Consider the following 23589-nt stretch of genomic DNA (forward strand, 5'->3'; position numbering starts at 1 on the left):
TATTTTGAGATAGATGTGACACTTTGATCGCTTCTTATTGCATTTTTTTGAGGGTTTGTGGCAACCAAAAGTCCGCAATCCTGGATTACTTTTTTTTCTCTTTACATTTTTTATAGATTAGGTTAATTATTTTCATATTTAAATAAATAAGACTTTTCTGACCATGCTGATATGTGTATTTTTTTTCTTTATTGTTAACTGTGGAAAAGGGGGGTGCTTTGCAGTATTGGTTTACAAAGTAAAAATCACTGTCTTCTCTGATGTCGAGCCACACACTGGATGTCGTAGAAGAGTTCCGATGAAAGTCATCAGGGTGGTCAGCTGGCCCCAGGTTGTCATCGCAAACCATCAGTTACCTGCATTCATGTTGGAGGGAAGCTGATGACTGCCAAAACTAACATCCAGGCTGGATCATGGCATTTAAATGCGACTGTCAGCAATTGACAGTGTCATTTATGAGGTTGAGAACAGTATTCAGTGGACACAGTGATCACTGTTGTTAGAGGCAGATACCAGCTAAATAATATAACTGGCATCTGTCCTATTTGGAGCAGACTTTGCTTCTGAGACGGTTTTAAAGTCCCTGACATGCTGAATGACAGATATATCCATTATGGGGTGTGAAGGAGTTAACAAAATACAAATGTGAATGAACAAAAGAGAAATCAAAATCAAGTCAATATTTGGTGTAACTACCCTTTGCCTTCAAGATAGCATAAATTCTAAGTACACTTGCACAAAGTTTTTAAGCTAGACATATTAAGAAAAAAGAAAGCAAGCCAGCCAACTGGATGGAAAGTGAAGTAACGTACTAAACTTCATGCATTGTAAAAATAGCTTTCATTTACATGTTATAGGGGAAACTGTTCTCTTTCCCCACCCTCTTCCATCACCTACCAGATTTCCTTCTCACAACCATCTTCTAAAATGGAAAGCATAGATGATAGTGAAGAACATGACTGCACCAGTCTCCTCAAATATAACAGGTGATTTAAAGCCTAATATTTAATCAATCCAGTTTTTCTATGGTCCTCAACATTGCCCATTTCTTGGTGCTTCTCTAAAAGAACAGCACATCTTAAAACCTTTGAAATCTTTGCCTGGGAGAGCCCTTGCTGATGTAATATAACTATATAAATGATTATATTGATGTACAAAGCCTTTATTTTCATATTTTGTAATATTACTAAAGTTATTTTATCTAGTGCTTTAACCCCTTCACGACCGATGGCATATCTTTACGTCATCGGCCGTGTCCCGACTTTGTTGCGGGCTCACGCATTGAGCCTACATCTTTCCACGCTCTTGATGGCTGACTTAATCAACGATCAAGTGCTTCTAACAGGTTCAGATGGATCCGTGATCCACCCACGGCTATTAACCAGTTAAATACCGCTGTCAATTATTGACAGCTGCATTTAAAACGTGCACAAAGGAAGCGCATCATTGATCCAGCCCCGATTGCGATCAAGTGATGGGAAACGATGGGTTGTCATGACAGCCGAGGGTGTGCTGAAGACCCTCATGCCTGTCATCATGATCCTTCATGGGCCGGCATTGATAGGAGATCGTAACTTTTACTATATATAGCAGTGCTGAAGCGACTATTGGACGATCGCAGCTTCAAATCTCCTAAGGAACTATTAAATACAGTAAAAAGTTTAAAAAAAAGTATATTTAAAAAAAACAACAAAAGTTCATATCACCCCCCTTTCACTCCATTAAAAATAAAACAATTTAAAAAATAACAAAAAATACACATATTTAGTATTGCCACATTCAGAAATGTCCTATCAAAATATAAACTAAATTAATCTGATCAGTAAATGGTGTAACGTGAAAAAAATCAAAACACCAGAATTCCGTTTTTATTTTCACCACAATATTGCAATAACAGGCAATCAAAACATCGTATCTACCCCAAAATGGTCTCAATTTAATAGTCACCACAGGATGCATTAAATTAGCCCCTAGATCCTGAGAAATGAGAATGTTACGGCCGGGTCTCGGAAAATGGCGACAAAAGCAAAATTTATTTTTTTTTTTTACAAATGTCAAATTTTTTTTTTCAACACTTAAATAAAAAAAACTATATACTGTATGTTTGGTGTCTGTGTACTCATACTAACCTAGGGAATCATATTACCAGGTCAACTTTACCATATATTGAAAATGGTAAAAAACATCCCAAAAAACATTGTGGAATTGCACTTTTTTTGCCATTTCACCGCACTTGGAATTTCATGCAGAATGAATGGTGTCATTCAAAAATACAACTCGTTTCTCAAAAAAACAATTCCTTATATGGCTATATGGCTGGAAAAATAAAAAACTTATGGCTCTTGGAAGAAGGGAAGAAAAAAACGAAAACAAAAAATAGAAAATCGCCCGGGGTGAAGGATTTGAAGTCTAGTGACATATACAATTTACTATTTTAATTTATTGCAATGATTTTTATAGGAATATGGCTAATTCTATATATTCCAAGACATAATATAAGCAACTAAAATATCACTGATTCATGTCCTCTAGTGGAATAAAAAAATGTAAAATTATATATTCTAAATGTATTTTTATGAATATATAAATTTTCTAATGCTGTAATTATAATGACCAGAAGAAAAAAGATAAATTAAAAGTCATGATTAGCGATGAGCAGACTCTCAGGCTCCCTATCTAGCTGCCAGGTACCACTGACCAAATCGGTCTGCTCATCTCTAGTCATAATACATGGCGTATTGCATAAAGAAATGCAAAAATCAATGACAGAATTGTTGTTCTTTTGCATTAACCCTCTTACTTCACTACACTTAAACAATTTATACAATTTGACCAGGAGAACAAAAACCATTGACACAGTGCAATTTATGTCTTAGAGAGATGTGTCAGTAAAAGATGTTACTAAGTGATAATATCATCTTGTTATGTTGATTATAAAGAGAAGAGACTTGTAAATCAGGCTGACAATTTTGCTCTGGGCAAACGTGACTAGTGCAGAGATGTGTGATCTGTTCTGTCTGGATGGTCTATAGACTACATGTGGCTGAATGAAGACTCTTGTTAATTAAATAGCAACACCTGCAGCTAATTACATTAATATACAAAGGGTTTCAGCTTAGACTGGCCCTGTGTGTCGGGGGAAACCTCCATTGAATACAAATGATATTGCCTGAGAGAACAATTGATAGACTGGATGGGTTGGGTGGCTAACTTCCAATTCAATTTAGATTTTTTTTATCTGTATGACCTATTATATGTATATAGTACATTATGGTTCCATCTATGAAGTATTAAAATTGTGTATTTTATGTAAATATTTTTTTCTTTCATCTTCAAATTAGTTTGTATTTCATATTTTGTATGGAATTTTATTCACATAGCTCGCCCCTGAATATTGGCACACAACATGTTTAGCTTACTGTAAGAGTCTTTATTCCATGTTGATTAGATGTATTTACTGTACATTAGTGATGAGCGAGCACTAAAATGCTTGGATACTCGTTGTTCGAGTCGAGCAAATTGGAATACTCGAGTGCTCGGCCCGAGTAACGAGCCCAATGTACAATCATGGCCAAAAGTTTTGAGAATGACACCAAAATTATATTTTCACATGATCTGCTGGCCTCTGGTTTTTATTAGTGTTTGTCTGATGTTTATATCACATACAGAAATATAATTGCAATCATATTATGAGTACCAATAGGTTATATTGACAGTTAGAATGAGTTAATGCAGCAAGTGTTGCCCCTTCTTCTTCAAGACCTCTGTAATTCTCCCTGGCATGCTCTCAATCAACTTTTGGACCAAATCCTGACTGATAGCAGTCCATTCTTGCATAATCAATGCTTGCATTTTGCCAGAATTTGTTGGTTTTTGTTTGTCCACCCGTCTCTTGATGATTGACCACAAGTCCTCAATGGGATTAAGATCTGGGGAGTTTCCAGACCATGGACCCAAAATCTCTATGTTTTGTTCCATGAGCCATTTAGTTATCACCTTTGCTTTAAGGCAAGGTGCTCCATCATGCTGGAAAAGGTATTGTTGGGCGCCAAGCTGCTCTTGGACGGTTGGGAGAAGTTGCTCTTGGAGGATATTCTGGTACCATTCTTTATTCATGGCTGTGTTTTAAGGCAAGACTGTGAGTGAGCCGATTCCCTTGGCTGAGAAGCAACCCCACACATGAATTGTTTCAGGATGCTTTACAGTTGGCATGAGACAAGACTGGTGGTAGCGCTCACCTCTTCTTCTCCGAATAAGCTGTTTTCCAGATGTCCCAAACAATCGAAAAGGGGATTCATCAGAGAAAAAGACTTTGTCCCAGTCCTCAGCAGTCCACTCCCTGTACCTTTTGCAGAATATCAGTCGGTCCCTGATGTTTTTTCTGGAGAGAAGTGGCTTCTTTGCTGCCCTCCTTGAAACCAGCCCTTGCTCAAAGAGTCTCCGCCTCACAGTGCGTGCAGAAGCACTCACACCAGCCTGCTGCCATTCCTGAGCAAGCTCGGCACTGCTGGTAGTCCGATCCCGCAGCTGAAACAGTTTTAAGATACGGTCCTGGCGCTTGTTGGTCTTTCTTGGGCGCCCTGGAGCCTTTTTGACAACAATGGAAGCTCTCTCCTTGAAGTTCTTGATGATGCGATAGATTGTTGACTGAGGTGCAATCTTTGTAGCTGCGATACTCTTCCCTGTTAGGCCATTTTTGTGCAGTGCAATGATGGCTGCACGTGTTTCTTTAGAGATAACCATGGTTAACTGAAGAGAAACAATGATACCAAGAACCAGACTCCTTTTAAAGTGTCCAGTGATGTCATTCTTACTTAATCATGACTGTTTGATCGCCAGCCCTGTCCTCATCAACACCCACACCTGTGTTAATGGATCAATCACTAAAACGATGTTAGCTGCTCCTTTTAAGGCAGGACTGCAATAATGTTGAAATGTGTTTTGAGGGTTAAAGTTCATTTTCTGGGCAAATATTGACTTTGCAAGTACAGTAATTGCTGTTAAGCTGATCACTCTTTGACATTCAGGAGTATATGCAAATTGCCATTACAAAAAATGAAGCAGTAAACTTTTGAAAAATTACTATTTGTCTCATTCTCAATACTTTTGGCCATGACTGTAAGTCTATGGGAAACTCGAGCATTTTTCCGGCGGCTCCCCCCGGTGGTCTGCAGAGGGACTAAAAGCTCCCCAAATCGATGGGAACAGTGCTCAAATGACAAGGGAACAGCATGGGGAAGACCGCTGGAAGCATCTCTGACTCCCAGGTCACTGCTGTCAACAACGTTGTCAGAGTATTACGCCACTTTTATGGACTCACAATAAAATATACAAAAACGAAACCAAAATGGATTTTCCTGGGAAATATGTTAAGGAACATCCTTTCCAGGGTAATGACTTGTATATAAGGCAAAATAAATATACAAAAACAAAAATGCTCCTCCACACCTTGGGCCAGGGGCGTATCTAGGGGGGGTAGGCGGGGCATGTGCCCCGGGCGCAGCCGGCAGTGGGTCGCAGTCGGGCCGCCTAATGCTGCGGTCTGAGGTGTCCCCCCCCCCGGCGGCTGCATTCTGCCTCCCGGACCGGGATTCGGATGTTTTCTGATCGAGCGTCAAACTGACAAGTGCAATTGAAGCTCTGACCGTCGGCTTAGAGTTACGTCAGCATCGTGATCAGGTCATGTGATCGCGATGCTGACGTCACTGACTGGCACCAACAGGAGGGAAGAGCAACGGTGGTAAGTGCTCCTGTGGAGCTGAAGACGCCGAAGATTCAGACGGGGGGGCATATTTATTAATTGTGCAGTGGGGCATAGTTATTAATTGTGCAGGTGGGGTAATCATTGTGCAGGGGGGCATAGTTATTAATTGTGCATGGGTGTATTTATTGTGCAGGGGGGTATTTATTGTGCAGGGTGCATAGTTATTAATTGTGCAGGGGCATAGTTATTGTGCAGGGGGAGTATTTATTGTGCTGGGGGGTATTAATTGTGCAGGGGGCTATTATTTGTGCAAGGGGGCTATTTATTAATTGTGCAGAGGGCTATTAATTGTGCAGGGGGGCATATTTATTAATTGTGCAGGGGGTAGTTACTGTGCAGGGGGGTATTTATTGTGCAAGAGGGTATTAACTGTGCAGGGGGGTATTTATTGTGCAGTGGGGCATATTTATTAATTGTGCAGGCGGGCTATTAATTGTGCAGGGGGGTATTTATTGTGCAAGAGGGTATTAACTGTGAGGGGGTATTTATTGTGCAGGGGGCATATTTATTAATTGTGCAGGGGGGGCTATTAATTGTGCAGGGGGCATATTTATTGTGCAGGGCAGGGGGCTATTAATTGTGCAGGGGGCATATTTATTAATTGTGCAGGGGGTTATTTATTTATTGTGCAGGGGCCATATTTATTCAGTGTGGAGGGGAGATTTATTCAGAGTGGAGGGGAGATTTAATCTGTGGGGAGCGAGTGGGGAGTGGGTGCAGACACATTATTGGTAGCGAGGGAGAAAATATGTGCGGACACAGTATGGGAAGCGAGGGTGATGGGATGTGTACGGACACAGTATGGGAAGTTGGAGGGATGTGAGATGAGGAAATATTAGGAGGTAGGGGGAAACGTGTAAGGAGACTATTGAAGGGAATAGTATGAGGAGACAGTATGGGGGAAGAAAAGTGTGAGTGGGCACAGAATAGAGATTGAGTAGTGGGTGGGCAATAGTATGGGGGGACAGTGTAAGTTCACAGACAGGAGGGAACAGTATGCTAAGGAGCGGGAGTGTGATGAGGGGGCACAGTATAGAGACTGAGCCCTATAGGACAGTGTGAAGAGAGGGCCAAATATGGAAAGGAGAGGGCAGTGTGGAGAGTATGTACGATAAGATGGACAGTGTGGGGGTGATATTTTGTGCAGGGAATATAGTGATGGGCAATTATTTATTCAGGGGCTCACTGTAGGGCAGATATTTTTATTAAGGCGCATTATAATGACTCTGCTATCTTTCAGGGCATCGTGTAGGGATGTTCTACAGAAGACAGGAGAAGACTCCAGAGACAGTGTCATCTATAAGGTACCTGAATGTAAATGTTTTTTATGGTGCTGACATTTTTTTTATTTTTATTTATATTAGGAGCATTAAAGATGTTGTCCATGTTTATGATGAGTCTGCAGTCATTCTATGTTCTGTGTGCGCACTGCATACTGTCAGGATTCTCTCGTGCTGGCAATTTGTATACATGCAGTCATGTGCTGACTAGACATGGGTGGCCTCACTCAATGAAAATAAATTGAGGGAGGCTGGACACGTCTAGTCGGAATGTGGCCAAAAGTATACAAATCGCATACTTGTGGTGACATGACCATCCACTGTTGCCACGGAAAGGGAGAATCCTAATTGTGTGCAGTGCATAAGCTGTGAGAATTTAGAAGCCTGCAGTCACACACAGTGACTGCAGACTTTCATCTCAAACCTTGACGAGCCCATAAATTATAAAATGAATCCCTGTAGCCAATCCTGACAGCGTGTCCTCACTGTCATGATTCAGCTCAGCTTGCAGGTTCCATCAGTCATCACATGGCCACTTCACTCATAAGAGATTTTCATACTTACGGTCACGTGACAATGAGCTCTTCGTCCTGCTTCTCTCAGAGAGAATTAGGAATAGCAGCTAGTCGGCATGTGACTAAGGCCATGGCCCCACTAGTATTTGGTCAGAATTCGGTCAGTATTTTAAATCAGGAGTGGGAGACAAAACCAGGTGAGGAACAATCAGGGGAAAGGTATAATAGAAACAAGTGCACCAATTCTGCATTTATCACCCACTCCTGGTTTTGGCTCCCACTCCTGAGAAAAAATACTGAACAAATACGGACCCAATACTGATAGTGGGGCCGTGGCCTTAGTGTGCAAATTGCAAATGTGCTGGGGAAGGAGCGGAGTGGGGGGTGCCAAACTGAATTCTTGCCCTGGGTGTTAGAAGACATAGATGCACCACTGCCTTGAGCTATGTTCACACGTAGCGTTTTGATGCGTTATTACACTTTTGCATTGCTTTCAACCAAGACAAATGCATTCACCAGGAAATGTCATTTTAACATTTTACAACCTTATCTGGCCATGTGGTGTGTGACACATCATCAGACACATCCTGTTTCATTTATGATGGAGGGACTCTGAAAGTCATAAAGGTTATTTTTATAGGGCCATCAGGTGGCCCTTACTATTCTTAAAAGGCCAGCAGTCGGCCCTCGCTATTGTTAGAGAGCCATCAGCCAGCTATGCTTTGTTGTTCTCATTATTTACAAGTGGGTCTGCTATACTGTTATTGCATATGCAGTGACTGCAAGGGCTGCCAAAAATTTGGATGCAACCCAATACACCTTTGAAGAGACATTGAGGAGGGTCTCAGTAAAAAAAATGTTCCCATTATAAAGGAGCAGGTCTCCTATAGTGGTGATGTCCATACTGTGACTGCAAGGGCTGCCAAAGTTTGGGAAAAACCCCACTAACAATTTAAAGACACATAGAGGTATGCCTCAGTAACAACATAGGGTCTCCCATACTGTTTGCCTATGCAGTCACTGCAATGGCTGTCAAAAATTTTGAGGCACTCCAGTGCCCCTTGCAAGAGACATAGATGTCGGAGGGCTTCCTGAAAACAATGTTCCCATTATTAGGAAGTGTGTTTCCCATACTGTTTGCCTATGCAGTGAAGCAATGGCTGCCAAAAATTTGGAGGAACTCCAATGCCCCTTGCAAGAGACGTAGAGGTTGGAGGGCCTCCTGAAAACAATGTTCCCATTATTAGGAAGTGAGTCTCCCATACTGTTTGCCTATGCAGTGAAGCAACGGCTGCCAAAAATTTGGAAGAACTCCAATGCCCCTTGCAAGAGACGTAGAGGTTGGAGGGCCTCCTGAAAACAATGTTCTCATTATTAGGAAGTGTATTTCCCATACTGTTAGACTATGCAGTGAAGCAACGGCTGCCAAAAATTTGGAAGAACTCCAATACCCCCTTTGCAAGAGATGTAGAGGTTGGAGGGCCTCCTGAAAACAATGTTCCCATTATTAGGAAGTGGGTCTCCCATCCTGTTTGCCTATGCAGTGAAGCAACGGCTGCCAAAAAGTTGGAGGAACTCCAATGCCCCTTGCAAGAGACATACATAAGTTAATAAGGTACATATGGTGGTGATATGGTGGTGGAGGATGAGAATGCGGAGAAGGAGGACGACAAGAGCAAATAGACAAAATCAGGAAGTGTATAACCATGTCTGGGTGTGAAGACAGAGGTGCATGGGAATAGAGTTAAACCTACCAAAAAAAGACACTGTATTTGAGTTTGTTACGCTGCTATAATTTGGTGGTATTGACTGGTAGTCTGGCCCAATCCAGCCCTTGTTTATTTTTATAAGAGTCAGCCTGTCAGCATTTTCAGTTGACAGGCAGATGCGCCTATCGGTTATAATTCCACCAGCAGCACTAAAAACCCGCTCTGACAAAACGCTAGCGGCAGGGCAGGCCAGGACCTCCAAGGTGTAGAGAGCCAGTTCATGCCATGTGTCCAGCTTGGATACCTAATAATTATAAGACACAGAGGAATCACGGAGGACATTGGTACTGTCGGCAAGGTACTCCCTCACCACCTTCCGAAAATTTTCCCTCCTTGGGAAAATGCCCGGCGCCTCATGGCCTGTGTGATGGGAGGGGCTGAGGAAGCTGTCCCAGAACTTTGACAGTGTTCCCCTGCCTCTGCTCGATTGCATTTGTGTCTCTCTCGCCTGTACTCCTTGGTTGTCCAATGAACTGTGACCTCTGCCACCAACATTTTCAGATGCCCCATTTTATTAGGCTTGTGCAGCATGGGAATAAGAGACAGAAAGTTTTCCTTGTAGCGTGGGTCTAGAAGTGCCACCAACCAGTAATGACTGTCACCCAAAATTTGGACAACGCGAGGGTCACGGGAAAGGCAGCGTAACATAAACTCAGCCACGTGTGCCAGACTGCAAAGAGGCAAGACTTCCATGTCCTCACCAAGAGGACAACTGACCATACTCTCCTCCTGATCCTCTTCTTCTTCCTCCTTCTCCCTGTCCTCACGCCATCCACACTGAACAGATGGTATGACAATTGTGCAGGTAGTACCATCTATAGCGCAGGAACCTAGCTCCTGTTCTTCCTACTCTTCCTCATTGTCACCCAATCCACGTTGGGATGAGATGAGGCTGGGCTGTGTGGAATCACCTTGTATGGCAGTATTTTCAACACAATTATATGTGATCCATGTGACGGAGAAACCACAGTTTTAAATACCTGGCCTGTAGATACCTATTTTGAACAGCAAACCGGTGTTAAAAACTTTGTTGACACACTGAAAAAAAATTTGAATTGAGGCCAAAAATGGCACTATTTTCAGCGCAATTATATGTGATCTGTGTGACGGAGAAACCACAGTTTTAAATAGCTGGATTTTTAGCGCTGTAATATGGAAAGGACCTGGCTGTATTCTGCAGTGCCAACAAACAAATGACGCAGAAAAACTGTGTTCTCTGGATTGCTTTTTAAGCAAATAATGAGGATTAAGATCCAAAAAAGCATTCCTGGCTCCTGAGACCTGGGCCTTTGTCTAGAAATGTCTAACAGCGGAATAATGAAGAACTGGAATGAAGCCTCTTGTGCTATATGCACTGCAGTCTGCTATATACACTGCCTGCTAGCCTATATACACTGCCTGCCTGATATCTCTGCAGATGTATTAGTCCTCAGAAGGACTGTTTGTTGAGATGGATATGTGTAATGTACTTGTTTTCTCCCTACACTACCAACTCTCTCCCTAGCTCAGCAGCACCTCTCCCTACACTGCCTGATTGCGGAGTAGACTGACGAGCACAGCGGCGCCAGGTCTGATATAGACCTGATGACGCTGTGCGGGCAGCCAATCACTGTAATGCCACAACCAACATGACTGCGGCAATACAGTGAGTGGCAAGCAATCCCTGCATGTTGATTGGCGCTCTAAAGAACGCCAAACATGCAGGAAGGGGACCCGAGCATCCACCAGAGCATCTTGTAAGTACTCGGCGAGCCCCGAGCATCTCGAGTACTAAGATGCTTGGGCGAGTACCGAGTATTTGCGAGTATGCTCGCTCATCTCTAATCATGAGGAGTATCTTTGGTCAGCACAAATATTGTTCTGCCAGAGATACTGTTGTCGCTGGGACCTGTTGTGCTGCTTAGCCAGGCTAATGGGTGTTTGTATCCAGCAGCTCAGCAGGAGTAATCAGCTTTCTGCTGTGGCCAATGGGTCAGCACCACACTCTATTTAAACTCCCTCCAGTCTGCTGAGAGTTTCCAGATATTGTGCTTGTATATGTACCTGCTATTGCTTGAGGTGTTAACATGATCTTGACGCAGCTTGTGACCCTGACTATGTCTGCCTCTGTAATCCTTTTGATGCTAACCTTAGCCAGTCCGAAGCTATTTTGACTGATCTTTTGGCATCTGACCCCAGCTGCACCCTTGACTACAGTTTTGTCTCCTACTTCTGTCCCCAGTTGTGCCCCTTCAGTTACTGACCCAGCTAGTTGAACTACTTTTGCCTCAGGCTTGCTCCTTCAGCCAACAATTACATGGACACAACCCAAGGGGACTAGCAGTAATTACAGATCTCTTTTTCTGTGCTAAAGAGTAAAAGCTTATGGTCCTCTGGGATTTACTAGATGGAATGGCTACAGCCAGGTCTTTCCAAGATAGCCTTTTCAGCTGATGGCCTGATTTTCCCTCTTGACATTGCTAAACAGATAAGTATTTTCTATGTTGGCACATGCAAATGCAAATTTCATTCAGCAGAGAAACCCTATACTGAAACTAGGCTTTTCTCTTTTACTACTTTTCTTTGCCATTGCAAAATTCCTTGTCCATCAGCAAATCTAAAATCCAGACAGTTATACAGTTGTGAAGCAACAGGAAAAGCAGTGGGTACAATCAAAGAGGGGTTAAAGGTTCCTTAGTCAGTACTTAAACCCAGTATGTTACATAGGATCAGTGAATCTTTAATCCTCAGCTCTCACTGTGATGGTACACTAGACTTTCTAAGTGAGTAAGAGATGCTAAGAGTGCCCTCACAATACTTTCAAACAAAACAAATTTTGATATGTTCTAGATGGCTGTGCTACATGCTTTCTCATGTCCAGAAATATACACTATGGCCATGCTTTGTTACAGCTTGTTAAAATAGTTCTCCACGACCTGATTAAGTGCAAATTAGTATGAAGTAAAATGCCATTTACTCAGTATCTAAAGGCATTGCATGGACTAGACAAGATTAAGTTTTAGGTAGTGGGATTGACAGTGCTACTTTTTTTTTATTTCTTTTACTAATCATCTGGTAAAATAAATCTTACTTAAGACTACTAATACAAGAATAGTTTACCTACAATCGAAAACTAAGGCTACGTTCATATGACAGTATTTTGGTCAGTATTTCACATCAGTATTTGTCAGCCAAAACCAGGAGTGGAATAATCAGAGGAAAAGCATAATAGTCACCACTTCTGTATTTATCACCCACTCCTGGTTTTGGCTTACAAATAATGATGTGAGACACTGACCAAAATACTACCGTGTGAAGGTAGCCTAATACATAGTAAATAGGGGGGATCAAAAAGCCACTTAAATAAAGACAGACTTTTCCGCTTTTTTTAATACAACATGCTTCAGGGGTGGCGTTTTTTCCTGCGTTTTTCAATAGACTATTCATGATTAAGCATGATTACCTAATGTGCTGGAAAAATAAAATAAAAAATGTCACCAAAAATAGGTTTGTAAAAAAGTGCATTAAATATGAGGGGTTTTTTTGCAAGCAAGCAAAATATAAAAAAAATAATGCAAATAAAGCCTGACTGGTTATTAACAACAATGCCACTTCTTCTGTTGGACAGAAATTATAAATTAAGCCAAATTCGTACATGGATTTTTTAATTAAGGGTACTTTTGCTTTTGAAAATATATTTGTACAATTAAAAATGTACAGAGCTATGTTAGATAGATTAATTGCTGAAATTTCAGCAACTGAAAATCCATCCAATCCAATTGTAAAAACTTCTGCACCAAAATCCGCTGTATATGAAAATACCCTTTCATCACTGGTAATAATTTCTATCATTTGATTAACTCTTGACCTTGTATAAAAAAAACAAACATTAAAATTGTACCAAAAAGTGATCTTGGTGAAACTTAGTTTTGTTATTTATACTTTGTTATTTTTCCACTTGAGTAGAATATTTTTTTCATATAAAATAACAAGAATTCATAAAGTTCATAATTAGTCACTTGTCATTCGAAGTTATTGCTAGTTTCCTTTTGTTTAAAATTGTTTCCCGAACTATACTCAGCAGAAATATTATTGCATTAAATCATTTACTTCAAAGAACATTATGCTTTATTTCATTATTTATGTTACTTAAAGATTGTCTTTTGTTTCATGGCTGAAAGGACAGAACAGTAAATGCAAAGCTCTTGTGCGTAAGGATTGAGAAAAGTCCCATTGCCACTAAAGAACATTGAACATAATTGTAGCTACTGCATCTAAAAATGTAACCAAGGCTGCATGAAAGTGGTTGCTGAATATATGTACATTATTTTTAACATACATCACAATATGGGAACTGGATCATTAGCATATTATTCATGCCATGTGTTGTTACCAAATGCAGTATTTATATAATTGAGGATAATGGTACTCATCCTAAATGTGGTCTCGGTTTTTTTTCTGTTTTGTATATTCTATAAGTTCTCACAGTTTCTGCTTTGTTATTTTAAAAAGTTGTTTCATTAAGACGTCCACTAGAAATATATTCTGATGGGACATATGGATGCCATTGGATGGGGGCAGAGTGAAAAGCCCTGCATATCAATGGCCATCAACTTAGAAGACCAGTTCCATGCATATTTAAAATTGATGGCTACACGCTACTTCCATTAGCTATAACAATTAGTTAACCGTGGTTTCAGATGGCTACACGCAACTTCCATTAGCTATAACAATTAGTTACCCGTGGTTTCAGATTGTCATGTCAGCTTCATTTATAGGTACAGTTGGGTATGGTGGGACTTGTGGTAATGTAGAGGTTATACATGACAGTAGGTCTTTAAAAAGAAACTTTAAGTGTCAAAAGTTCACAGTAACCTCCAGAATTGGCACTTTCCCATGCTCATGGAAAGCATTTTACAACCTATCAAGATGAGAATATTCCCAGTCTACTTTCTCTCTGGCACCAATCATGCTGTATAAGATGGAAAATTTGAGATGCTGATATTTTTCTCTATCTTTTACAAAAGCATTTCAAGTTTGCTATGAAGACAATAGAATTGTTTTGATATTGACCATTGAGTAATGTCTGTGTATCTACTATACCTTTAGTCAAGATCCCCCAGGCATACTATATTACAGCCATGTTTTCACATTCAAATTATCGCCACAAATCCCAACTTGAGGACAAATCTAATTTTCCTAGCACACAACATTATATGTCCTCAATGGTTAGCAATGTTCCTTTACAGTGCTGGGGTCTTGGGTTCAAATTCCACCAAGGTGATCTTCAAGGAGTTTGTATGTTCTCCCTGTGTGTGGGTTTTCTCTGGGCGCTCTGGTTTCCTCCAACACTTCAAAAACATAGTGATAAGGAATTTATATTGAGAGCCCCAATGAGAAGAGTGATGATAACGTATATAAAGTGTTGCGAAATATGATAGTACTCTGTAAGTAATATAAATTAATGGAAAATCCAGATAAACATTTGAAAACAAGTATGCATGCTATTGATCACTGAATATACACTCAAGAATTTGTATTGTGCTTTTTTCACCATGGACTCAAAGCACAGACTCTTCAAAATTGGAATTGTAACAACAAAAATTAAAATTGTGGATTACACTCACTTGTTTCTCCTGGCATGCTATCAATGAGTTTACTAATGGATGTCTGAGAAATGGTATACCACTTTGAATGCACTTGAAAACACATATCATCAAGGTCTACTGCTAGCAGATCCCTTTGCAACTGCTGCTCAATGACGTCCCAGATGTACTCAATTGGAGACAAGCCTGGAGATGCTGCAGGCTATGGAACCACTGGTTCCAAAACTAAATCAGTGTAACCCTGAGCTGTTAGTCCACAAAACTGCTCTCCTATCAAGCATTTCTAGGATTTCAAAGGGAATTGTCAGCAGCGGATCCTGATAATTTGCATATACAAGTGCATTAGGAGTGGCAGAACATTCCTCAGACTACGATTAATAATTTTATTTATATCATGTTCAGGCATGTAAGTGCCCTTATTTCTTCATGTGGTGCTCATGCTCGATGCTGAATTATCTGAAATTCATTTGAAAATGTTGCTTCCGTTTATTCATCATTTGTATTTCATTAACATATCTGTCAATCCTGAAATATTCATACACTGTGTGCAAAATTATTAGGCAAATGAGCATTTTGATCACATGATACTTTTTATACATGTTGCCCTACTCTAAGCTGCATAGGCTTGAGAGCCAACTACCAATTAAGTAAATCTGGTGATGTGCATCTCTGTAATGAGGAGGGGTGTTGACTAATGACATCAACACCCTATATAAGGTGTGCTTAAATATTAGGCAACTTCCTTTCCTTTGGCAAAATGGGTCAGAAGAGAGATTTGATTGGCTCTGAAAAGTCCAAAATTGTGAGATGTCTTGCAGAGGGATGCAGCAGTCTTGAAATTTCCAAACTTTTGAAGCGTGATCACCGAACAATCAAGCGTTTCATGGCAAATAGCCAACAGGTTCGCAAGAAGCGTGTTGGCCAAAAAAGGCGCAAAATAACTGCCCATGAATTGAGGAAAATCAAGCATGAAGCTGCCAAGATGCCATTCGCCACCAGTTTTGCCATATTTCAGAGCTGCAACATTACTGGAGCATCAAAAAGCACAAGGTGTGCGATACTCAGGGACATGGTCAAGGTAAGGAAGACTGAAAAACGACCACCTTTGAACAAGAAACATAAGATAAAATGTCAAGAATGGGCCAAAAAATATCTTAAGACTGATTTTTCAAAGGTTTTATGGACTGATGAAATGAGAGTAACTCTTGATGGGCCAGATGGATGGGCCAGAGGCTGGATCAATAAAGGGCAGAGAGCTTCACTCCGACACAGACGCCAGCAAGGTGGAGGTGGGGTACTGGTATGGGCTGGTATCATCAAAGATGAACTTGTGGGACCTTTTCGGGTTGAGGATGGAGTGAAGCTCAACTCCCAGACCTACTGCCAGTTTCTGGAAGACAACTTCTTCAAGCAGTGGTACAGGAAGAAGTCGGTATTGTTCAAGAAAAATATGATTTTCATGCAGGACAATGCTCCATCACATGCATCCAACTACTCCACAGCGTGGCTGGCCAGTAAAGGTCTAAAAGAAGAAAAAATATTGACATGGCCCCCTTGTTCACCTGTTCTGAACCCAATAGAGAGCCTGTGGTCAATCATAAAATGTGAGATCTACAGGGAGGGAAAACAGTACACCTCTCGGAACAGTGTCTGGGAGGCTGTGGTGGCTGATGCATGCAATGTTGATCGAAAACAGATCAAGCAACTGACTGAATCTATGGATGGAAGGCTGTTGAGTGTCATCATAAAGAAAGGTGGCTATATTGATCACTAATTTTTTTGTCTTTTGTTTTTGCATGTCAGAAATGTTTATTTCTAAATTTTGTGCGCTGATATTGGTTTACCTGGTGAAAATAAACAAGTGAGATGGGATTATATTTGTTTTTTATTAAGTTGCCTAATAATTATGCACAGTAATAGTTACCTGCACAAACAGATATCCTCGTAAGATAGCCAAATGTAAAAAAAAAAACATTCCAACTTACAAAAATTTTAAGCTTGGATATTTATGAGTCTTTTGGGTTGATTGAGAATAATAAAAATAATCCTCTAAAATACAACTTGCCTAATAATTCTGCACACAGTGTATTTCCTCTACTTTTTCTCCATGGTCTTGCAATTTCAATGTTAAGGAGTATATTTCTTTGTGATTGTAAAATCTCTGTACATATATAAGTATATGTTTTATTTAGTGCATGTATTCATTTTCTTGCATATATCTTTGTGCATAGGTAACTCTGCAGGATTTGGAACAAAAACGACCCCATTTGGAAGAACTAATAACTGCAGCTCAGAACCTAAAAAACAAAACAAGTAACCCTGAGGCTCGTGCAGTGGTGACTGATCGCAGTAAGTGTGCAATTTTGCTATTCTTTTAGCAATATAATTATTGGAACACTTAAAAAAAGATGGACCTCTAATTTAAAAGAGCAGGAGGTTAGCCAGGCTGGTACACCACCAAGGAATTACACAGCAGAGAGGAAGCAGTTTAGCAAAAACTTTCATTTTTGTGACGGAATTCAGAAGCTTTGCTAACAAAATACTATCTTCACTTGTGGTACAGACACAATCTTAGCTGTTGCAATATAGCCTCAGTTCTTGGGGGTTACAATACAGGATAAAATGTGTTATGATTACAGTGCTCTAAGGTACATGCGCTTGGTGGTTTCAGTGTTCACCTTTAGGTAAGAGGCTATAACAATAACTGAACACAGTTGTGCCACTTGTGCCACTTGACAGTGGTCTTTGCTTGTGGCACAAATGATAGCTAAGCCACTTGCTAATGGTCAGAAAATCCCACTGAAATAACGAATCGCCACTCAAATAGTCAAATAATTGCAGTTTCTGGTTGTATTTCCCTTATTACTTTCTCACATCACCCCTAGACTTCTTATACTCAATTGGTGTCTCTTGTGTTCCATCAGCAACAGTCAGAAATTCCTTCTCAATTCCCTTTACATTAGCAACTTGCATTTATTCACAGCAGTTTCCATTTCCATCTTGCTTGGCTCAGCACTGCCTCTCCAACTGGCCTCCTGCTCACTCATGATTTGCAGCTTCCTTCTCTTGCATGCCTTGTGCAAACAACTCACACAGTCTCATTAGCCTGGGCCACAACAACATGTCCATAACTGCATTTTCAACCAAGACTCCACCCCAATCACACTTTGGTGCAATGTTTGTCACTAATTTTTATAAGTGCTAGAGATGAATAGAATTTACTTTGAATAAAAAAAAATTGTGATTCTCTTAAATCCAAATATTTTTTATTTGCTTTGGCTTGGCTGCCATTTTTCTGTTTTGGAGAGGAATTTGAGAGGGTAAAAAAAATGTAAAAAACCAATACACTTTCATCACATGTCACCCATCGTCTTCCTCTCTCAGTAGTTTCATGACCACTCCTCCTCAGCAACCTGTGACCTCTTCTTTATTTTTCCATGGCATCCAATGTCCTCTTCCTCAAGTTCTTCAAGCCTCTGCCATCACAATGTGCATTACCTGAGGCCTATCCAATGCTTTGGGAGATGCAAGTTGCGATAATGTGGGTCTTGACGTCAGAGGCCTACTCAGTGTTGGAAATGCCCGGCACAGAGTTAAGTTCGAGGAAAAGGACATCCCCTGCTGTGGAGATGTAAAGAGACTAGATGTGGCTGTATGGAGGACCAGAAAAGAAGTTGTGGCAGTGGACAGGTGTTTTTTTTTTTCCATTTTTATTACCCTATGTTTATTATACTCTGGATTCTGGAGAGACCCAAATGCATAATAAGGCAATTTTGATTTGTGTTGAAAATTTTTTAATTCAAATCAAATTTTCCAGCTAAATTCGAGCAATCAGATGAATTCTATCTTCAGCCGATTCATTCAAGATGAATCACTACCCATAAAGACTTAATAACTGCCAGAGAAATGATAGCGCCATTTTTCCTGGGCCCATCTAACAAATTGATATTGTTGGATAAAGTAGAAGCATATTGCCCTAGAATAGTCATTGAAATAGTTGACCTTGTAACACAGTCACACAACATCCTTGAGCAGAAGCTCTGACATAAAAATGTTCCCCTTTCAGACAGTTGCTATATGTCATTTGTTAATAAATACATAATGAAATAATGTAAAAATCAGAGCTGTAGTAATATATTGCCAAAATCAGTTGAATGAAACAAGATTTTTTTTCTAAAGCTACCAACTTCAGTATTCTGCTACTAACCATATAGATAAGCTCCTCGGGCCTTCAAATCTATACAATTAAAAGAATTACCATTAAAACTGAAAAAAGTTATTTTGAGTAACTGCAAATAAAATAATGTATGTGTTTTTTAATGTTAAAAGACTTTGCAATGTATTGTAAACAATATGCGCACTCTTTTAACCTTTAATTCTATAATTGGATGTTGTTTTGTTAATCTTTTTGAAGGAGGTTTTCCTTTAGAAAAGATTCTTAGTTTCTGTCTTCTTTGGCTCATGTACTGGAATGACATTAGAAATGTAGTTGTTTTTTTTACAGTTATGCCTGAATGCATCTACTCATAATTAAACTTGCAGAAGGTTCAAATCAGAAAGTCTGATGTTGTAGAAATGTCATTATTAAAATAATGAACCTATTTCTGCATCATCAAACTGAAAAAAATAAAGACAACCGAGAAATACAGCACCAATAAATAAAATTAAGCTAGTTTAAAGGAGCTATCAGGCAATTGTCTACTAATATATCTTATATTGGGAAAAAAAAATTTAATTGTATTATTCTAATGGACTGATTCTGGTTTGAGAATATTTGAGAATATTGATGCACACATTGCAAAATTTTGTAAAGCAAAGTGCAAGCCTCCACTGTTCCTTCTTCCTTTCTCTTCTGCTGGGGTACACTATGTGATGACTGGTGCCAATCAGAGTCTAATAGGCAGGGAAGTATCGAGTAATGGGAGTAATGGTCTGATTGACCCTATGCTGATTTTTTAAAATGAATAGTGGACAACTCTGTATATATCAAAGAGCTGCTGTGTATATGATTAAGACTGGGGTCTAAGGTGTAACGTTTCTCCCTTTGCAGAGTGACATGCCAGTGTGAGAAGACTTATAGGCCATGCGATGCTCCTCTGGCAAATTAAATATGTAAATTGCCTCTTCAGATAGAAAGAGGACTAGAACTCTAGATCCACCTATTGGAAGTAGCAATCCTAAAATTCAATATCGAATCTTTAACAATTCTTGCCACATGGTTTAGAATAAATATTTACTTTGGGATTGCTGCTTCCAATATCTGGCACCAGAGTTCAAATCCTCTTCCACTATGAAGAGACAATTTGCATATGCATAAGCCTGGTATACAGTTTCCAGAAAGTTAGAGCATTGAAAAGGTTATTGTCATAACATAGAGGACAAAATAATTATAATCTGAATTATTCCGACTGTGAGGTAATCCATGTTGCATATACAGAATAAAATAACCTCAATAAAAAGATCACAAAAACTTATTTTGTATTTTTTTGTAATTATGTTTTTTTCTGTACTCAAACATGAAGAGTAGACACAAAAACACAAGAAAAATAATATAGCTATTTTGTCTTTCACTTTTTTCCTGCCTCTTAAAGCCACCCCAGCTTCCACCCATAAAAATAGAGAGGAGAAGAAAAAAAGAAAGAATTATCCTGGCTATTAATTTATTATAACCTTGAACTTAGATTAACTTATTGTTTCCATTCATAAAAGGTAATCTCTAGAAGTCACCTAGTTCTTAGCAACAACTACCCTTGCGAATAGTAATAACAAAAAAATTAGATCCATCTTGACCCAACAAAAAACAATTAGGTGTATTTATTCTAGACATTCAACAACATCTTGTGATCTTCCTATATTTGCCCCAATAATAAGTCATACCTTACTGCAGGTATTTGCTATTTCCTTGATTTAAAAGCAAGTTTTGCGTTTGAGAAAATGATTAGATTTGTCCCATATTGTTTCTTGAGATACTTAGAAGGTTTAATATTGTTCCTGTTTTTTTATGTAAGGTGCTCTCTTATAAAAGCAATATTACCCTATCAACACCCTATAAAGGCTATTATCCTTCGTAAAGTCTATGTCTGCCAAATGTAAAGTGCGATTGTAAGCACTAAAAAACACCACTACAATATCTAGGCATGGAGGAAATGACAGTAAAACAGAATAAGTGGCAGCTTTATGGTCATCAGAGTCTTGTGATATTAAATGTTGTGGTATACTTGTCATTTCTTCAGCTACATCATTAAACTACCAGATAAAGTACTGAGTTATATTACCTATCAAAACCATAGACTCAGAATTGTTTGTGTATAGTTTTTGTGTTTTTCACTGTAAAAATGTAATGTTTGTTCTCAGTGGCACTTAGGAGGTATATTAACACTTTAGAAGAAAGTATATGCCAAATGGAAATTATCTTAGACAGCTTCTAGAAAAGAGTGTCTGTCACTTTTTTACTACATTCTGGAAATGTCAAGGAACATAGTCAGTGGAAGCCAACAGAATAACTCCTTGGTCAGTTACATCTTTCCTCATAGGGCTAATATAACATTTGACATGTACTGCAACAATGCTACTCACTTAGGAGCAGGAAGAGGTATCACAGGAACCGTTTCTATTTAAAAGTCCAGCTGGTTTATTTCACTCCACATAAACTTAAATACAGCCCTCGTCCGGCACAAAGTGAAACATAAAGTAAAAAGTCCATTTAAAAGTACTGTGGGTTCGCCCACTCGAGTTTAGAATCCAGCTTCTTTGACTTTTAGGAAAGACACACTTCTGGAGATCTGCCCGCCTTCACACACAGACCATGTGTGAGACAAACAGGTCCCATTTTATAATGTTAACCACACCCAGGGGTGGAGATATGGTGAGCAGCCATCCCGCCCAACACTTCAGCTGCTCACATTAAACCCGGCCCTGTCATGACGATTAACCCCTTTTAGTACTATATGTACTAGAGTATTACTCCAGGTTTACATCACAGAGGACATCCACCTCTGTGATACATATCTGCCGTCCACTATGTTTCCAGCAGTCATCTTACAGTACGTATAGCATATTTTTGGCATATGCTCAAAATGTCCAATGGGTCTGTGTTTGCATGCTTCCATGTGGCTTAACACAAAAGGCAGAAGTAAAGGTCTTCATACAAATTAGATTTAAGGTGGCCAAACTCACAGGACAGGACTAGCTTTCCATGTAATGTGTATCTAATGTGTATGGTGGCCTTCTGATGTTGAAGGAGGGAAGAACCATATTGAATTATAATGTCTTATTTTTTTGTTTTCCTAACATATGACCCAACACAAAGGTGTCTTGCAAAGACAATATTCACTTTCAACAGAAAAAAATAACTATGTAAAGGCCCTCATACACATTAGAAAAGAGTCAGCCAAACCTGTCAATATCAAGAGTTCTGGCAAACAGTTTAACATGTGGCAAATGATTATCAGGGGAATTAAGGATGTATCATGTCTGATTTCATGTTCAATTCTGTTCACTCTGTTGTCCATGAGATAAGCCAACTCCAGATATGTTTGGCAATGGTTTTCTCACAGAGAGCACAGGAGAGCTTGGATATAAACTGGTGAGAACTGTTTGTCAGTCAGTATAGAATAATAACATATATTAACAAATTGCCAAAGGCAGAAGAACCCCTAAATTGAAGACTATGTTAAAATATAACTTTTATTGTCTAAAAAAGGGAAAAAAGGAATAATGCACTAATTGTTAAAATTACATAATGTAATTAGGTATGATAACTAATGGAATATAAACTCTCAACTGTATCAATTCCTATCTATTAAATCCCAGTAGAATAGTAATATTATTTAAAATTGCTATACTGTGCTGCTGCAGGCCTTGAATGAATGGCTATATAAGCATACCACCACATATGCTGTAATTAAAAATTGTCAGCTATCAACCTCGCCAACATGTTTCATTACACTGGCGTCATCAGGGTTTTAATGAGCAAATCCGCAAACAGCAGATATTTAAGGTTTTGGTTTTCTCATACAAAACACAGAAGAGCTTGACAGAACGAGTTCTCCCATGTATGGAGGAGTTGGTGAGAAAGCTGCCGACCGAATGATCAGTTGAGCCATAATTCTTCGGACCGTTCTCTAAAGTACATGGGGGCGCTTAAGGTGTAGTGGTGTCTTAAAGGGAACCTGTCATGTGAAAAAACGCTATTATCCTGGGCATATGGGGTTAATCTTCAGGTTAATAGCTTTCTGAACCTGCCCGGCGTCGGCACTTAGACTCTCTCTGCTGGGAGGAAATGAATTTTATTCACCCCGGCAGCGTGTGGTGTTCGGTCATAGGGGTGGCACTGGAGTTGGTTCAGTCAAGACCACCTCTGTGTATAGCGAGCAGCCACTATAACTGCACCACCAGCACTGACTTACAGTCAGCAGCTTAGCATAAAGGCCAGATGTCAGTCAGTGCCGGGTGTGTGGTTACAGCGGCTGCTCTCTATACACAGAGCAGTGACTGAACCTGTCGGCGTTGCGCCCATGACTGAAACCCAAATGCTGCCAGGGAGAATAAAGTGCAGGTTCAGAAAACAATTAACCTGCAGATTAACCCCATATCTGCAGGATAATAGTGCTTTTTCACGTGACAGGTTCCCTTAAGGTCAAGTGGTACATTGGGCATTGGCATGGAAAAATTACT

The 23589-nt window shown here is 39.7% G+C and overlaps 1 protein-coding gene across 11 annotated transcripts in view; it reads left to right on the forward strand.

Moving 5' to 3' along the window:
• DMD (dystrophin) overlaps positions 1-23589 on the forward strand; it is a 3940859-nt gene that overhangs the window by 2766742 nt on the left and 1150528 nt on the right. For all 11 annotated transcript variants that reach the window (XM_073664716.1, XM_073664719.1, XM_073664714.1 and 8 more), the window contains one exon: positions 17145-17262. In XM_073664716.1, the coding sequence (XP_073520817.1) occupies positions 17145-17262 (118 nt within the window). The remainder of the gene's footprint in view (positions 1-17144; positions 17263-23589) is intronic.

Source organism: Phyllobates terribilis, unplaced genomic scaffold, assembly GCF_046119375.1.
Source record: "Phyllobates terribilis strain yellow unplaced genomic scaffold, ASM4611937v1 Scaffold_2__4_contigs__length_985480577, whole genome shotgun sequence".
In the NCBI taxonomy this organism is placed as follows: domain Eukaryota; kingdom Metazoa; phylum Chordata; class Amphibia; order Anura; family Dendrobatidae; genus Phyllobates; species Phyllobates terribilis.